We start from the raw sequence: 16927 nt of genomic DNA on the forward strand, positions 1-16927 counted from the left end.
CACAACATTGTCTGGTTTGTCTGTTTAATAAGTCGCACAGAGGATGCATGAGTGCTTCACGTTGGTCTTTGACCCATTTGTTACAGTGAAATTAAAGAGAAGGTTATTAGAGCTTAACACATGAACATAGATCTTGAAATAGAATTTTTATTGTGGGTTTTTTTTTTCCTCTCATAAAAGAGTAAACCAGAACAACCATAACCAACAGTCTCTTAAATCTTGAGACCAAAATAAAGCATACATTAAAAAGGCAAATACAGCTCCTTTATAGAAGCTATAAATGTATGTACATCTGCTTCTGGCAGAATAATTGTCTACAACTTGTCTACTGCAACACACAATACTATCCTTAGTACACCAACCTCACTGAAAAACTCTTCATTTCATGCTCCAGTCAGCCTGGTTCACAATTTACATGTGCCTCTCCAGTGTTCAAGGATCATAAAAATGCAAACATTTCACTGGTTGTAAAACTACTGAAACATCTGCTGAGGAAATTACTAATATACAGCATTATGAATACCATTAGAGAGGGGGAAAATATCACATACAAACATTTTGGAAGCATATGCAAGAACAATTCAAACTCTAACTCAGAATAACAACTATTACAAGTGGTCATTAATGTGATCCTTCTGAAGCCTCCATAATTAAAGTTCTTATAAAAACAAAACAAAAACTGGATCTCCTCAAAAGCACTACAAGTTATGATTACCAGGTGATGCCTCTGAATACTGTGTCATAGGACTGTTTTAATATTAGGTCACTGAAGAAACTGTCCAGTTCAGTTATTTGATGGGAGACAGAAAACGTCAGTCGTCTTCATCCTCATCACCACCAAAAGACAGTAAGCTGCTGTTCTTTACTTTGACCCCAGACTTGCTCTCCTTCTTTTCCCCATCCTCACTCCTCTTCTTCTTTTTGCTGGAGCTAGCAGTAATGCCTTCAAACTTGTCAGAGGAGCGTTTTTCAGGCTTCTTGAATATAATCTTCCCATCAGCAGGAGGTTGATCATCTAGCGGAGAAGCAAAGGAATTTGGTACTGTTTATGGTTAAGCGGTAAACGTAGATCACTGTGAACATCCCCCCAAAGCCTGGTTGGTATATGGAATGTGGGTCATTATAGGCCACAATGTGTCCAAAAGTATTCAGACACCATTTCTAATTACTAAATTCAGCGACTTTAAGGTGTACCCCATAGAAAAGCACCGTCAATAGAATGCTCTAAGATGCTCTGAAGCAGTCAGACATAAGCTATATGAGTATCAAATCAAGTCGAGTCAAATTTATCTGTAAAGCAGATAAACTTTTTACAACAGTTGTTGTCACAAAGCAGCTTTACACAGTAATGAGCAAAATACAAAAATAAACAAATAAATAAATCAATAATATAAAAAGAAATGAAAAACATAAGACCCCCAGTCTGTGACTGGGGCAAGGACCAACTCCCTCTGAGCTGGAGGAAGAAACCTTGTGAGGAACCAAGACTCACAAGGGGGATCCATCCTTCCTCCTCTGGTCAGAACTATTTATAAGTAACTGATAATAGTCACTAAACCACCTGAACCGTTGTACTGCTCAACATAATCATAATCATAATATAATAATCATGGTGTAGTATAACTTAATACAGTCATGTGAGTGAGTAAGAGTAATAGAGTGATGGAGCTCCATCAGGATGAGTTGGAGTGTGATCCAGAACTAATAGCCGGTCCTCACTAATGCTTTTGTGGACGAATGCAGTCAAATCCTCACAGCAATGTTCACAACACGTTTCTGTTTTGTAGCTCATTTATTACGCAATTATTAGATAAAGCTGTGGGTACCTTGCTTTGAGTCTTTTTTGATTTGTAGGACCTCGTCTGCACTCAGGTCACCCTTCTTTAGGACCACAACCTGGGGCATTTCATCCTCCCGGTCACTGTCTCCGCTGTCCTCTTCAGACGTCGGCATCTGTTGTTTCTGTAATGAAACATTTGCTAACGTTAAGAATTAAAAAAAAACGGCCCCTCAGCTTCAGTATGCAGCAGTATGGAGCTAAAACGCTAATAGCTAATGCTACTACACGTAGCTTGCTAGCTATCTAGCTACCTTTGTTTCTACGGTTGGACCCTCTTTGTAACCGACGTCATTCTTGAATTTCCGCAGGAACGATGGCTCATTCGGCTTCACCCACGACACGTTACCTTTTTTACTCATTATTTAAACCACGAACTCTAATCGAGACAACAGATGCTAATGCCAGCTCTGGTTTCACGTCTAATTTAGCCAGCTAGCTAGCTACGACTCGGACATGCGTGTGATGTCATCAACACTCGCCAACCCTGTTCTCAGTTCACGCAGAGCGAGAAGTGCTAACACTTGGGGTTGTATCCAGGTGTCCTGGCAGTCCCGGAATATAAATAAACCCCCACTACAACCAACACTAGCGGAAAGCATGCTTGTTTGTAGCTAGTAAATATTAGCTCGGAGTTATGCTGAGTGGAAGCGTGTACGCGTTGCTGGCTGGGTTTCTGGGGGCTGCGGCGTCCTGCAGCGCTAAACTGTCTCTGGGTGCGAGTTACCTGACAGAGCTGTGCGATCGCGGAGTGAGGAGATGGGCTGTCCCGGAAAGCAGGACTCTCACCCTTCAGATCGACCCTACAGCTTGTGAATGGGTGAAACAACAATTCCTCGCTAATCACGCTGCACACAACGTGTAATATAAAGAGTAGGAGATAAATGCATTTCTGTGGTGCATTGATCTTCACAGAAGTTACATACAGTGGAGCTAGATGTCAGCTGGCATTTTCTAATGGTCTCAACCCAGCATGCTTGTAGTTCCAGCAGCGACGGTGTTTAGGCAAACCTGTGATTAATAAAATTAAAGCAGTATATATAATCCTGAAGTGGCTCCATGTAGCCCCTGCTAGTAAAGTCCAGCTCAAGACCAGCTTTTGCTGGGAGCTGGTTTCAGATGGTCTAAGATGGTCTTTGATGGCCAAGGTGGTCAAAAAGCTGTTCCTCCAGATAATAAAAATATACCCACTGCTGGGAAACCAGCTTAGCTCTTGACCAGCATAGTGTATGTTTTTATTAGGTATGATGGACGAGCTGATCTAAAAGCGTGACCAAGCTGGTGGTCAAGCTGATCATGCTGATTGACTAGTTTGGTAAAGATTGTTGATCCGTTTGCTCAAACTGGTCATCTAGCTTAGTATTAAAATAAACATTAAACATTAACATAAAAACAAATCAAATATGTGCAAAATTGATGCTAAAATGAAGTTGATTCATGATTTCAACAAAAAAGGACTTTGATGTGATGCATTTGAAAAAAATATTAAATTCCCAAACAGCATGAAACTTATTTCTAATTGAAATCATTGATAATTAAACTTAGCTTACCTTGTCTTACACTAAACAAGAGTAATTATTCTGAAGTGCAATTTACATGGAATTGAATGTTCATATACAGTACAATGCATACAGTGTTTGAGGGACTGAATGCGTTAGATTTTAAAGATTAATCGTGATGTCTAATATGTTATTTACAGCTACACATTCCTCTGAGACTGCTGTGTGGAGTCCTACTCTTCATCTGCAATGCTGTGATGTGGACATTCTTTGCCAAGGCCCTCAGACACTCCTCATCCTCTGCCCAGGCGACGGTGACCATGACTGCTTCTAATTTCATCTCTTCTGTGAGTCCTTAATCAGCACTGCAAACTGCAAAGACATAGACACTAGACAGAAAGCCTAGTGTTAATACCGTCTTAACGGGTGGAGAGAGAGAGCTTGGAGTGATGCTCCTTCTACCACTTGAGAATCATCTTTGTGGTACAGTACTTTTGGGAATCCCAGCCTTTAACGTTTACACATTTATACCAGTCTAGAATATATCAGTATAGATGATGTTATGATTTTATGTCATTTGACGAATTACGTACCTCTGCCTCTGTCTGTTTTTAGGCATTCCTTGGATATGTGATCTTTGGGGAAAGCCATGCACTGTTGTGGTGGGTTGGCATCTTCATAACCTTATTGGGGCTTTTCATATTGCATGGATCATCTCCCCCGGACCACCAGTTGGATGTGAAAAAAGATGAATAAGCTGTGTCAGCTTATTATAAATATGGAACATATTTTTTATATTGAACCGGTGATGATCATTTACAGCTCTGTTAATATAGCTCTTTACCTCCAAGATAAATATTGACCCATGGATTAAACATGACAGGATTTTATGATTATATATGAGGATACTTTCTAGTGACCGCTGGGGACGTGGAAAAGCTGCTGACATTGCAGCTACTTGAAGTGGAGTAAAGCGGTAGGGCTGTTCTATTGGACACTACAATTACTGCTATACTTTTTAATAAAGTATACTGTAGTGTACACAGATGAGTCAAAACATCACGGCATATTATTGATAATCTCATGAGACTAGTGCATCCCCAAGTCTGGTTTATATGTTAGACAGTACCTGAAAAGTTGCATATGCAACATGTTGCATGCAGGAGCAACTTTGATAAGGGCCAAATTGTTATGGCCAGATAGCTGGGTCAGAGCATCTCCAGCACATAACAAGCATCAGACCAAGCTGTGTACCTGTAAATAAAGTGCCTATGCTAACCCCTGTCTACCGTTCATACAGTGGGCACTCCTAGAAAACAATGAAACAGTGGATATAGGTGGCCTGGTTCTTTTACATCACATGGATGGCCAGATACACATGCACCATTTACTTTACTGGATTATGAGTTGTTTTGGTGGTCTGCAGAGGGCCATTGGCATACTAATCAGGTGGTCTATTTCTTTTTTGGCTTATTGATGTGTATATATAAGACTTGTTGCCATGTTTTGTTTTTTACTGGTAATTTCATTTTGTTTTCACATATATTCTCCAGAATGTTTACAATCAGGGGTTGACGAAAAAAAATATTTATACAAAATGTATGTATGTATATATGTATTATGCCATAAGAGTACATTTACTTGCAGAAATACTGTACTGAATAATATGTATGATCAAGTTTGAAAAAGTCATTAGGTCAAGCCCCATTCAAGGACTCTTATTCGAGCCTAATATATTGTTTAAGTGAACTCAGGTGTGAATTGAAACTGCACAGTACAAATATATCTGGAATAAAACTTTTTTTTATTACAGCATGCATCGGTCATTCACAGTAATTGGTTATTTAATATAAAAAACAAACATTTCAAACTTTTAAAAATAATTCAGGCTCAAGCATTTGGAACAGTTACATCTTCAAGACCGCCACATACATACTGTATAAATATTAAAAGAAAGAAGTGCCATTCCACAAAACAAATGTGGGATGGAGCCAAGATGGATGCTGTTTCAGGGTAACTTAATATGCTGCCTAAATATGTAAAAGACAGACAGTTCAAAATGTGTTAGTCAATACTGCCCTTCAGGTGTTCATTTAATCACTGTTAGTTTGATGTGCAAAGTCTGAAAATAGGGAAGGTAGCTGGAAGAAGCTCTCATTGTTCCATAAATAGCCTTAAATATTCTTAAAAATGTAACAAAAGAAAATGACTATAGTACTAACAGTTCTTTAATTGAAGGCTACACAGTATGTCCAATAATTACAAATATAGACCTCTGCTCTTCTGCTCTTTTAAAGTCTTACTCTGCTAAACATGCCAAAGGTCCAAGACCTAGAGGAGTCCAGGAAAAGACCTTGATGATTACAGTAGCTCTTTATTGTTTTTGTACGCTTATTAGAAAGGGACCATACATGAGGAATACTGGGATTTTTGGTTGTAAAAACATTGTAAGGCACTTGGGAAGATAATAGAAATATAGTACAGTATATAAACATTTAAAGTAGGAAGTGTCTGAGCAATGCATTACAGAGAACTTCATCTTGAACTCCTCTGATGTCTTGAGAAGACATTCAGATTTCTTCTTTTTGCATATTGTTGTATCCCAAAACCTGTTGCTTTAAGGTTAAACCTCACTGCTCATTCTCAAATTTCATTGGCACTCCAGTAGACCTCACTGTGCCAACACATAATTTAAGCTCATTATATTAAAAGGTTCTGAAACTGACCAGACGACCAGATAACCGATGTGTTCTCCATAATTTGGGCAACTACTGACTCAACCACTTCTGGTTTTATTCTCTACTCTTGATATCTCAAGAATGAGAGGTGGGGTCCAGTCAAGTACTCTGCAACTCATATACAAGTAGTTGTGAGCAAAAGGAGAGGAACAAGGAGAACAAGGAAAGAGTAGGAAGCTTTCTTTTACTTCACAGGTAAACGCTCAGAGCAGACTTACCAAGAGGCTAATATGCCTTCAGTAAAAGAATTTGGCAAGCAAAGGCTTTTCTTCTCTCTCGCTTTCTTTCTCTCTCTCTCAAATAAGGTTAAAGTAAATTTAAATACAATACTTCATATAAAAAAGAGGCACTATGTAGGAGTCCATGAACATTTTCATACCATCTCCAGTAGTTCTATAGGTTCAGTGCATAGCTGACTTTGGTCAGTGTGGCTTTAGTGTTGTAAAGGGATCTCGATGACATCCTCCTCTATGATTTCACCCTGTGGGCCTGCAGGGATGCTGGATGAATCATTTTTCCTGCATGAAAGGTCTGAAAAAGGGCTGAACCAGGTCAGAGAGAGTGGACCACCAAGTGCTAACTTCATGGCCTCCCAGCATGGAATTTTCTCCCATGTCGGAGCTTCTCCCTTTAGCCGCTCAATACCCTGAAAGAAAAGCAAAAAGAAAAACAAAAAAAAAAACAACAAAGCAAAAAAAAGTGTGTTGAGATAGAAATCAAGCAACTGCTGGAAAACACAGGCACATTGCTAACTAAAATTCCTTTGAATGCACTGGAAAATAAAGGAAGCAGTGTTACTATGGAGAAAGTGGGAAATGGGAGAAAATGAGTAACTTTGCACATGCACCCAGGTGCTGCGGAAATGCAGTCGCCCTTGAAGAGAGTAATGGGCCTATCCCAACTAAAGAACATGGCTTGATTGTCACCAAACAGACGGATAGAAAGCACATAGCGCATGCAGCATGCTGTTTCAATACTCAATCTGCAACAGAAGGGAAAATAAAAGTCTAGATTTTTCCAATGTCAGCGTCAGCATGCATTCAGGCATCAAATCTAACAGCTGTTGTGGATCTGCCTTTTTTAGTTAGGAGCGATCAAAGCTTACCTCCATCTCACGCCAATCAGAGCGACACCAAGCCTAATATATGTTGGCTTACATCTAAATACTATTTTCATGTTTTGAGATTTTAAGCACAGAGTTAAGCATTAAATCAAATGTTTACAGTGGAAGAGAATAGAAAGAAGTGGTTACTAGGACATTAGAGAGATAGAGCAAGTGATGCAATGCATTAAAAGTTTGACTTCTAAGAGCAAAAATAAATATGGAAATTGGTGGACCACCAAAACCTTAATTTAACTTCAAACACCCTGCTTTAAGTCACATGGAGAAGAAGCTACAAGTTATATCAATTGTTAAAATCCTATCTTGGTCCAAAATTAACATTTAGCATCAAACGGGGAACATCAATTCTGATGCAGGATGGCATAGTTTAGCATAGTTTTACACTCTTCTACTCATACACACCCGATACTCCTATCATAAAACAGTATTTTTCAACTCCAGGTCATGTAGACCCATTGCCCTGCTGTCCTTACCTTAGTACACCTGATTCAGCTCACGAAGGGCTTGGTCATTAGCTGACAAACTAGGCTATGTAGCACATATACCTGATCTAGCACAAACACAGTTTTTAAATAGTCAAGCGGGCATTACATTATACACACTCTACCTGGTAATCTTAGGGTGATCTTAAAACAAAGATGCTGTTAAAATACTGGGTCATCATTTTTATGAAACAATGCAAAAACAGCTTCTTACTGTTCAACATGCACTGGAAATCAATTTTAGATGTTTAGGTGTCCCTAAAACGTTACCCCCCCCCCCCCCCCCCCAGCTGCTAGGGTTCTTATTAAGTGTATTTGATTGCTAGCAACAGATTTCAATATGTTCTCATACCCCTCTTCATATGCTACTAGAGACACAAGTTATAAGAATAAACCAGATGTACCATAGGTGTTGTAAATGACTAAAAACAATATATACTTTATTTACATGTTTACATCAACTGAGGAGTAATTTGGAGAAAATCCTTTCAAATGGATTAAAATGAACAAAATGAATTCGGTTTCCTGTAGTTATGCCAATATTTAACATGATCATTGATACTCTGAATACATGACTTAAGATTACCTTAAAAAAATTCCACATTTGTTTCCATAAGCTCAAGTCAGCGTATGGCAGACACAGTTTACATCTGTGATCCATTATCTCCTCAGTATAAGGTTCTCCACTTCTTATTCACAAATTACAATACTGCGCATCACATTACATGCCACCCATTTAAGTGAACTGTGGTCTGTAATCCTACTTCCTAACAGAAAATTAAAAGAACCAGATGGCTTGGATTTGACTGACATTGGGTTAAAAACAAAGAAATATAAATATATATATATATATATTAAAAAAAAAATACACACAAAGTTTATAAAGTTAAGACTCCATGAGCAAGGCATAACATAACTAACATAGCTAGAATGTACAGAAGTGCAATGTGTTTTGGCACAGAATCAATCAGTACCCCTATTCCCAACCTAAAAACCATGTGAATAAAAGTATACATGTAGAGAAGGTTACTGAATGTCAAATGTAAAAAGTTCCATCCCAGCGTTGACCTTGAACGAAAATGAATAGATAATAATTATATGTTGTTTGTTAGTTTTTTTTAGTTTTTTTTTTTAAACACACATATTTGTCTCCCCACAAGATGGAAACACTGCTAAATGAGCCTCATTGGTAAATGTGATGTAAGACGCACTGCTCAAGTCTGGATTACAATCACGCTCAAGGGTGCCGGCGGGTGTTTGGGAGTTAAACGAGTCCAGTGACTTCCAGTCTCTACCTTAAAGCTGGACAGGGGAGGGGACTATTCTTCCTGAACTCAGACCACATACTGGTAGGGGTCAGCTTTCCCATGGTCAGGTGTAGAAAACGGGCTAAACCATGCTATTGAGAAGGGGTGTCCAAATACCGCCTTCATGTTCATCCATTTAGTTTTTTTAGCCCATCTTCTCTCTTCCTTTTTCAACTGCTCTATGCCCTAAAAACAAGAGACAACCAAGACTTCAGACTGTGTGTGAATAATGTACTCCATCTGTAATAATTAACTCTGATCGAAAGAGCCAATGCCCTCCATTTCGGGCACAGATTTCACTGCAGCTTTAAAGAAGTAAAGTTTCAGTGCCAAAACTATGAAATTACCACTAAAAGCAAGGTGTTATGTTTATGAGTTAAGTTATGATTGAGAGGATTATGTCTAATGTAATGTTAGTATAGTAAATGTATTGTGGATAATGTTCTAATCTTCAGCGTTTTTAAATCCTATACATACAAACTAAAACCTTAGGTCCTACTAGGGCTGAAAGATTATACATTCTTAACAATAAAACCTGCACATTCTGCAGTTAGACATTTTAATTATAATTACATATACTGTCACCAATTGAGTTTTTGGAGTGCAATTAAAAAACAAAAAGGTTTTCCTAATAACACAGAGCATGGGAAATGTGATAAGATTTAACCAGGGGGTCTCAAATCTACTTCTGATAACCTACACAATGCAAATATTTGTACTTTCTATAATCTAGCACACCTGACTCGACTCATTGTCCTGCCTAAAGCACCTGTTCAACCTAAAAAATGACTTCATATGGTAACAAGAAATCAAACCAAGTTTATTCAATTCAAATAACAACTGAACAAAGATGGTTTGACTCAAAGTGTTTATTCGAACTGAATAAACCCAGTTTAATTGCTTGTTACCACATGAAGTATTTAGGTGGAATGTATGAACCACTTTTTACGGTGTATATTCAGGTATGTTAGAGTAGGCAAAACCAAAATATGCAGAGCATAGGGTCGAATTAGACCAAAAGAGGCAACTAAAGAGCCCTAGACCCTAACATATCATAATTTGCAAAATATTGGTCAGAAAAATGATCTAAAACCTTTCAGCCATAGTCATCATGACCACAGGAAGAGGGGAAAGGAAGTGTCCTTATGTTCACAATAAAACACAGATTAACATGCTTTTATAGAAGGGATACCTTTACTACATGACTTAAACACATACTTTGTTAATTATTTACTTATACAGAGTGTGTATGTGTGTGTGGGGGGTATGAAGGCCGTATGAAGGCCTCTTGTGGCGGCTGAACTGATGTATGTTTTACTAATTCTCTGAGGGAACTGGAGGGCACTGTCAAAGAACATCCATCTCAGGGCAAGAAATGACCCATTTGTACTTTATCTCTGCTAGAAGGGATTGGTGCTCTATGTAGCCTGCCTTATTCCACAGCTCTGGGTATGCAAGTTGCCCTTAAATGAACATCCCTAAGAGTTTTTCATTCTGAGTGAAGACTTACATACAGTGTCATGAAAAAGTGTTTGCCCCCTCCTGATTTCATCCATTTTTTGCATTTGTCACACTAAACGGTTTAGTATTATAATACACACAAGAAAACACAAAATTTAGTCTCACATTTGTCTTACTGCAACACCTAGTTCACGTATGTGAAAAGTAACTGCAGCAACATCGGAAACCAAAAGCTTCCGATAATTTTAGAGAAGTCGCATCTCCAGTTAGAGGAATTCTGTCTATTTTTTGAGAACTACTTTAACAGCCACTTTGCAGGGGGTTTCAAGCATCAACTTTCTATTTAAGGTCCCGTCATGTCATCTCAGGGACATTCAGAAAGTTAAAGCCTGGACTAAGTGACTCCAAAAGCAAGCATTACACTACCACCACCATGTTTTACTGCTAGTATTATCTTTCAAAAAGATACACTTTCAATGTCAATCAACAGAACATTTACATGGACTGGGGTAATCAGGGTGTTTTTTGGCTAATGTGGGGTGTGCCATAATGTTCTTCTTGGTAAGCAGTGTTTTTTTGTATTGGTAACATTTTGCCTAGTGTTTTTCTAATGGTGTAATTGTGTTAACAGACTTTTTTTCTTTATAATCGCCTTCAATTTTTTTTACTTTCAAACTTTTAACCTGCTTCACACAGATAGACAGGTTCTATTTCAAGGGAGGTTTACATTCAAGAGGATTAGATAAAAAGGGAGCAAATACATTTTTTACAACACAGTATGTACAAAGTGCATAAAGCTATGATCACCAAAGCTAAACCCTTATCATTTTTACATCGTAAATATGTTACACATAACTTCTGCTTTCAGATCAGATATGAGCAATGTCTACAGACACCTTCTAAGGCAGGAATGGGGGTGGGGCAAAGGGAAGGACTCAGGTCTCTTACCGTCTCATCTGTACAGATGGAATGGACTTGGGTGCCAAACATCACAGAGGTGAAGATGAGGAAGAGGAGGCTCTCAAAGCACAGGAGGATGAGGAGGATGACTGTTGCTGGAGGTGAGAAGGTACTGCATTCTGGGGTGGGAGGGGAAAGGGTAACCACTTAAGACTTACTCTAGCTACTATTTGCTGCTATATAAAAGACATTTTAGGTCAGTCATGTGGACACGGATTAATCCTAGGCTTGTAAAATTTAGCAGTGCAAATTATGATGCATTAATATAAATCATATCTAGTCAAGAATAAGTCTTATACTAAACTACATAGGTTTTAAATTGTGAAATACATTTAGTCCAAGACTAGGCCTAATCCAGGTCTAAGAAAGTGAAATTCCAAATTAAAGATACTAATATGGCCAATAATATGACAATATTACATAGATAGATAAACTGACACTTATTAATGTAGTTAACCAGATATCAGCGCAACAGATATGAAAATAAAGCTGAGTACATATCTTGTATTAGGTGATTCTGTTTTATTAAGTTTGATCCATAATGTAATGAGACATTTTATGCTTTATGAATAATATTCTATTTATGTAAGATACAACAAATGTGTGTAACTGAAAATTGCCGCAATAGTTTCACACCTCTCAGCTTCCGTATAATTATTTTAGAAGGAAAAGAATGACACACCAGCACAAATATTAGGTACTATTGACTTTCTGTTCCTATATTTGGGTGGCCTGCCACTAACATGCCTTTCATTCAAGTCATTAAACACATCATTATGTTAATATCAGAAATTAAATCTATAATTCAAATCTATTGTCATATTCATATTTAGATCTCAAACCCAAGTGTCCCGATGCATAAAATATCTGGCTTTGCCATTGCAATACTCAAAATACCAAATCTAAACATTTATCTGATGCCAATATTCTTTTACCTGCCAAGAACAATGACGCCAGTATAATTGTACATTCATAGTGTCAATACTGTCAATCCTGTATTTGCGGATCAGTGGTCATGTGTAAACACAGATAAGCTTTCTCTGTGGTGCTTGTAAATATTAATGTAATTATACCTTACAGAAACATTCATAATTATTTAAAGACGGTAATCCATCTGCATAAGTCTCTCAGATAGGCACACTAACTAACCTACTGACAATGACAAATGCTTTTTACTCACTTGTCCAGTCATCTTCAAAGCAATACAAAAAATGGAAGACCACCATGACCAAGGCATGCAGAGAAATGAGTGCAATGTACATCTGGAATGCAGAGAAGTACACACAGAGTTAGACCAGAGCTACAGATGTGCTTGTCTAAAACAATCATTAGCTCATGATTTGCACATGAATTACCTCCCATCACTCATAACTTTACTGCAGCCAAGCTAAGACAAAGATTGCATAATGCAAATTTATAAAATTTAAATAAATATCTCCACAGATACAGAACCTCCTCATGTTTCCTCATGGTTAAGAATTATAAAGCACAGGTGCATGCAAACCTGGATTAATATGGAAATGCTTCGCGATTTTCTCCATTATGCACAAATATATATAGGGATAATATGCTGCTTAATTTGCTCTGCTATTGCATTATCGCCTTTAAAAATTAAAACCCCTTACCCCCCAACCCTCTTATAGTATAGTTCCCTATAGTAACAGTTTGTCTTTTAGATTTACAGTATTATCTGTTAAGACCAAAGCAATGATTATTTTAGCCTTTATCTCGTACCAGAATTGCTATTTATTGACTATAAAAAGCCCCAAATGACTCATACAATGATAAAACAAGCATTTGTGTACATCTTTGTGTCTTACATACCGTGAAGAGCACAAAGTACTTCTGGTTACTTTCACCAACACAGTTGTTGACCCAAGGACAGTGATGGTCCATCTTTCGAATGCACCGCTTGCAGACACTGAGGGTGAAAACAACAGATAGGAGTGAATGAAAAAGCTCAACAGACATTACTATTACTGCCTTTTCACACACTGTTGAAGCAGTATGTGGTATAAAAGGGTTTGTGTTATCCAAAGCACCTGCTGCTCTTTGGCACTGTGTAAATCAGGGGTAAACCATGGTGTACATCTGGCAATGATGAGTTCAATAGTGAGTTTAGTTCCAAAACACCAGGATTTGCTCTTCTTTTTTGATCAATAATGTGATTAACAGAAGCGAATGTGTAGAATCTAGGTAGGAACTACCCTCTCTACGGCAACAGAATGTCAGGAGTTGATATATTCAGCTCATGAATAAAGAAAAATGATTATGTCTCTTGTGTTGCATCTTCTAATGAGACTACAGAGGAGAGGAAGGAGGTGCATGGCATGGGGTCTTGGTTGGTGCTGGTGTTGATCTGATGTCCAAACAATGCAATTAGTTTTTTTGTATTCAGTTTTACTGTAGATTTCTCTACAATGCAATGTCACATTTTTGCACTGCCCTAACAACTGTTTCTCACATTTTGATGCCCTGTAATATCCCTCATGGATGCCACCCCATACAATTTGCTCTTTTTGTTCTCATTTGAAGATCAATGTTCAATTAGCTAGATTAAAAAAAAATAAAGTAGGTTTCTTGTGGAGTCTAAAGCACTAATGCTGATTCAGCAGGAGCAAAAGTTGCCAGCAAATCATCACTCACATATGATTCCGGTAAAGATGGCCAGCGTAAATTTATGCAGTTTCTTGGCAAAGCTCAGAAGCTCAGTCTAGAGCTTGTCTTTCTTACCTGCAGTGGTGGGCTCGGTCAGGCTTGATGCTGCAACATTTGGGACATTTGTAGACCACCTGACCTGGTTTCAACTGCAGGCTTTCTATGTACTCTTTTGTTGCATTTCCTTTTGGCACAGCCCCCTAAAAGCATATGTAAGCTGAGGTCTTAAAACTGGTCTCCTTGTAAAGTTACCGTTTTGAAGATACAAGGTTTTATTGCGAGATCGACGACTAGTTTGACTGAATGTGGACTTACCGGGTCTGTGCACATGGCTCTGAAATGAGATGCCAAGGCGAGAAAGGCCAGGCTGTTGAAGATGGTGCCGTTCACCAGGCTGTAGGTGAGGTTCTTGGATGGAAGCAGCATAACAAACAACACCACAAACTCTGCAAAGAAAACGAGCAGCCACGTGATGACCCCACAGACGATGCCACAGGCATCTCGGACGAACCACATGGTGTTCTGCCGGTCATGACAGGGAGGGACACACTGGGTGGGCTGCAGGCTGCCGGCCTGCCTCTCAACGTCCCTGAAGCGAGGCACTGGACTTCTCATCCTATCACAAGGGCTCCATGCTGTGGAGAAACACAGTCAGGAAATCACTCGCCATGCAGGTAATGAAAACGCACTTTTAGTCAGACAGAGTTTCCCTCCTCGGTGTACGATTTCAAAGCCAGATCATTGACAAACAAAGAGCTTCTGTAAGATGAGATACGGAGGTGGCATGATCTGGAGTGGAGCCTACAAACCTACCAGTGGTTCATACACAGAACGTGAGATTAACGGCAGATGGCATGTCAGAAGGTCATACTTATTGACCATGGCAGAATAGATGCTGCAGTCAGCCCATAGGCTGCTGACCACAGGGACCAGGGCAGTGCCAACAGTGACAAAAGAGGATGAACTTTGGATCGTATTCAGGCATCTGCAAGGGATCTTATTTACATCTATGGTACACAGTCTCATTCATTACTGAAGGGCATTTTAGACATTTTACTTAGTCACCTTGATTTCATTCACAGTTCTGCATAGGAATGGTGAGGGCACCTTAGCCTTTTTTTTTAAATAATTTTTTTCACTTTAGGGCTCTGAAATCCCTTAATGTACCTTTAAGCACACGTAAGCAAGAGACACTATTCCGCCTGCCCTTGTCTTTTACACCACGTATTAGCTAGGCATCCTCAGACATCCATAGGAGCTATGCTACTCCAGCAGAGCCGACTGCAGCTCGCCCGGGTTTCCTGGGTTTACCAAGTCAAAGAGGCGCAGACTAGCCATCATAGCGCAGTGTGGGCAAAATGCGGTTCCGACATGCTAAGACAGCGGAGATCACCCATTCAGCGGGCAAAATCAGGAGATCCAAAGTTCAAAATAAAGCAGATAAGGGGCGATGTGTTTATCCCAGTGTGGATCTGACCAGAAATAATCAATAACCGCACGACAAGGAAGCTAGGAGAGGGGGAGAGAGAGGCTGCGCTAGCGTTACCTGGCCCGGGCGATCAATACTTACTTTAGTGTCGAAAATGCTCCTCACATCTGCTCCTCCAAACACGGGGATGAAAACGCGGAGATCGGAGGCGCCGAAAGCGAGATAGTCGAGGTTCAGCTCGTTAACGAGAGGAAAATCCTGTTTATCTGGAGAGCCGGAGGAGGAGGCTGTTGTGAAAGCTGCATTTTTGTGCGTCTACTCCTCCCTCCTCTGAGTGACAGTGGAGAAAGTGCAGGCCACACCTCCACACACACACACACACACACACACACACACACACACACACACACACACACACACACACACACACACACTGCTTCCAGAACATGGAGGGGCAGCATTGGGCATGGAGGGGCAGAAAGCAGGACTGGGTAACTGCTTCCTATAATAGAAGAGAAAACTGATCTGGGCTGGATTTCCTAAAAGCATCTGAGCACAAAGATGACTCTTGAATGGTCGAGCGAGCATCACTCTGAACACTCTCTCTACCAGTTCAGAAAATGTGCACATCAAAGACGCTTTGGGAAATTGGGCCCAGATTTTTTGAGCTGTCGTTAGCGCCCCCTCCTCCGCCCCCCACCACCCCAAGTAATACAAGTCATTTTTGTTCTCGTTGTTAAATTTCCGTACATAAGAGCTATGCTTGTAAAACGTTGAATATTTAATAAAATCAAGAAATAAAATAACAAAAATGCTCACTTTTACAACGCTGTACGCATCACATGTATATGGTAGTTCATGTGTTTAATAACCTCAATAATAATATAAAAAATATTAATAGTTACAATAATCCCATGAAATTTACAATATATCGCACAATGTATCGTTTCAGCGTCATTACAATGTGCGCATGCGCAATCAATGAAATTAATTCAATGAAACACATCGTGCTACAACCTTTTTGCTGCAAAAGAAATTTCTTACTGATCTCATTTTCCATTACAGATCTACCAGAGGCCGATTTGATCTGCCTAATTTTACTGATTTCACTCCAGTCTTGAATACAAATAGTGCATTATTAATAACATGTAGCTAGCTAGGACTTAAAATCTGTATTTCTGTATCTGTATCTGTATGGGAACTGTATTAAAATTCTTGTATTTCCAAATAGATATATGAAATTGCAATGTCAGTCCCCGTCCAATATATTCTGCAGCCCTAACCTCCCTCTACTGTCTTTACTTTCATTCAAAATTGTCATCTCATTTCCCAGAAGTGAGTTATTTGACTCACATAAGAAGTAAAGTATTAGCTAGCATCAGTGGCTATATTAGCTGGCCGTGTTATTTTTTTGTGACCGTTAGAAAAGGCGT

At 39.1% G+C, this 16927-nt stretch overlaps 3 protein-coding genes across 4 annotated transcripts; 1 reads left to right on the forward strand and 2 right to left on the reverse strand.

Moving 5' to 3' along the window:
• Nucleotides 1-7: 7 nt before the first annotated feature.
• Nucleotides 8-2523, reverse strand: kiaa1143 (KIAA1143 ortholog). Its single transcript, XM_072679857.1, has 3 exons — nt 2092-2523; nt 1827-1962; nt 8-1015 (listed from the first exon to the last, which is right to left on the reverse strand). The coding sequence occupies exons 1-3, from the start codon at nt 2197-2199 to the stop codon at nt 813-815; spliced, it is 447 nt and encodes a 148-aa protein (XP_072535958.1). The 5' UTR covers nt 2200-2523; the 3' UTR covers nt 8-812.
• Nucleotides 2312-5135, forward strand: tmem42a (transmembrane protein 42a). The gene is made up of 3 exons (XM_072679856.1): nt 2312-2657; nt 3537-3683; nt 3952-5135. Exons 1-3 carry the CDS (start codon nt 2475-2477, stop codon nt 4090-4092), a joined length of 471 nt encoding a protein of 156 aa, XP_072535957.1. The 5' UTR covers nt 2312-2474; the 3' UTR covers nt 4093-5135.
• zdhhc3a (zDHHC palmitoyltransferase 3a) lies at nt 5122-15813 on the reverse strand. Of its 2 annotated transcripts, none has more exons than XM_072679853.1 (7): nt 15636-15813; nt 14381-14700; nt 14141-14265; nt 13232-13328; nt 12588-12669; nt 11396-11526; nt 5122-6720 (listed from the first exon to the last, which is right to left on the reverse strand). In XM_072679853.1, exons 2-7 carry the CDS (start codon nt 14678-14680, stop codon nt 6508-6510), a joined length of 948 nt encoding a protein of 315 aa, XP_072535954.1. In that variant the 5' UTR covers nt 14681-14700; nt 15636-15813; the 3' UTR covers nt 5122-6507. The 2 variants fall into 2 exon arrangements, with proteins under 2 accessions (XP_072535954.1, XP_072535956.1); XM_072679855.1 differs by lacking the exon at nt 5122-6720 and adding an exon at nt 8092-9172.
• Between the last annotated feature and the right edge of the window lie 1114 nt (nt 15814-16927).

This window comes from Salminus brasiliensis, chromosome 5, assembly GCF_030463535.1.
Source record: "Salminus brasiliensis chromosome 5, fSalBra1.hap2, whole genome shotgun sequence".
NCBI classification, from domain to species: Eukaryota; Metazoa; Chordata; class Actinopteri; order Characiformes; family Bryconidae; genus Salminus; species Salminus brasiliensis.

Bases quoted from the DNA above. Each gene is read 5' to 3' on its own strand.
- zdhhc3a (XM_072679853.1), bottom strand. From the start codon at position 14,680: ATGAGAAGTCCAGTGCCTCGCTTCAGGGACGTTGAGAGGCAGGCCGGC. The intron at 12,670-13,231 runs GTATGTAAGACA...TCTGCATTCCAG, and splicing joins AGTACTTTGTGCTCTTCACG to ATGTACATTGCACTCATTTC. The intron at 11,527-12,587 runs GTGAGTAAAAAG...CTCCCACCCCAG, and splicing joins CTTTGAAGATGACTGGACAA to AATGCAGTACCTTCTCACCT.
- kiaa1143 (XM_072679857.1), bottom strand. From the start codon at position 2,199: ATGAGTAAAAAAGGTAACGTGTCGTGGGTGAAGCCGAATGAGCCATCG. The intron at 1,963-2,091 runs GTAGCTAGATAG...GTTTCATTACAG, and splicing joins GTCCAACCGTAGAAACAAAG to AAACAACAGATGCCGACGTC. The intron at 1,016-1,826 runs GTACCCACAGCT...CTTCTCCGCTAG, and splicing joins CAAAAAAGACTCAAAGCAAG to ATGATCAACCTCCTGCTGAT.
- tmem42a (XM_072679856.1), top strand. From the start codon at position 2,475: ATGCTGAGTGGAAGCGTGTACGCGTTGCTGGCTGGGTTTCTGGGGGCT. The intron at 2,658-3,536 runs GTGAAACAACAA...TGTTATTTACAG, and splicing joins ACCCTACAGCTTGTGAATGG to CTACACATTCCTCTGAGACT. The intron at 3,684-3,951 runs GTGAGTCCTTAA...GTCTGTTTTTAG, and splicing joins CTTCTAATTTCATCTCTTCT to GCATTCCTTGGATATGTGAT.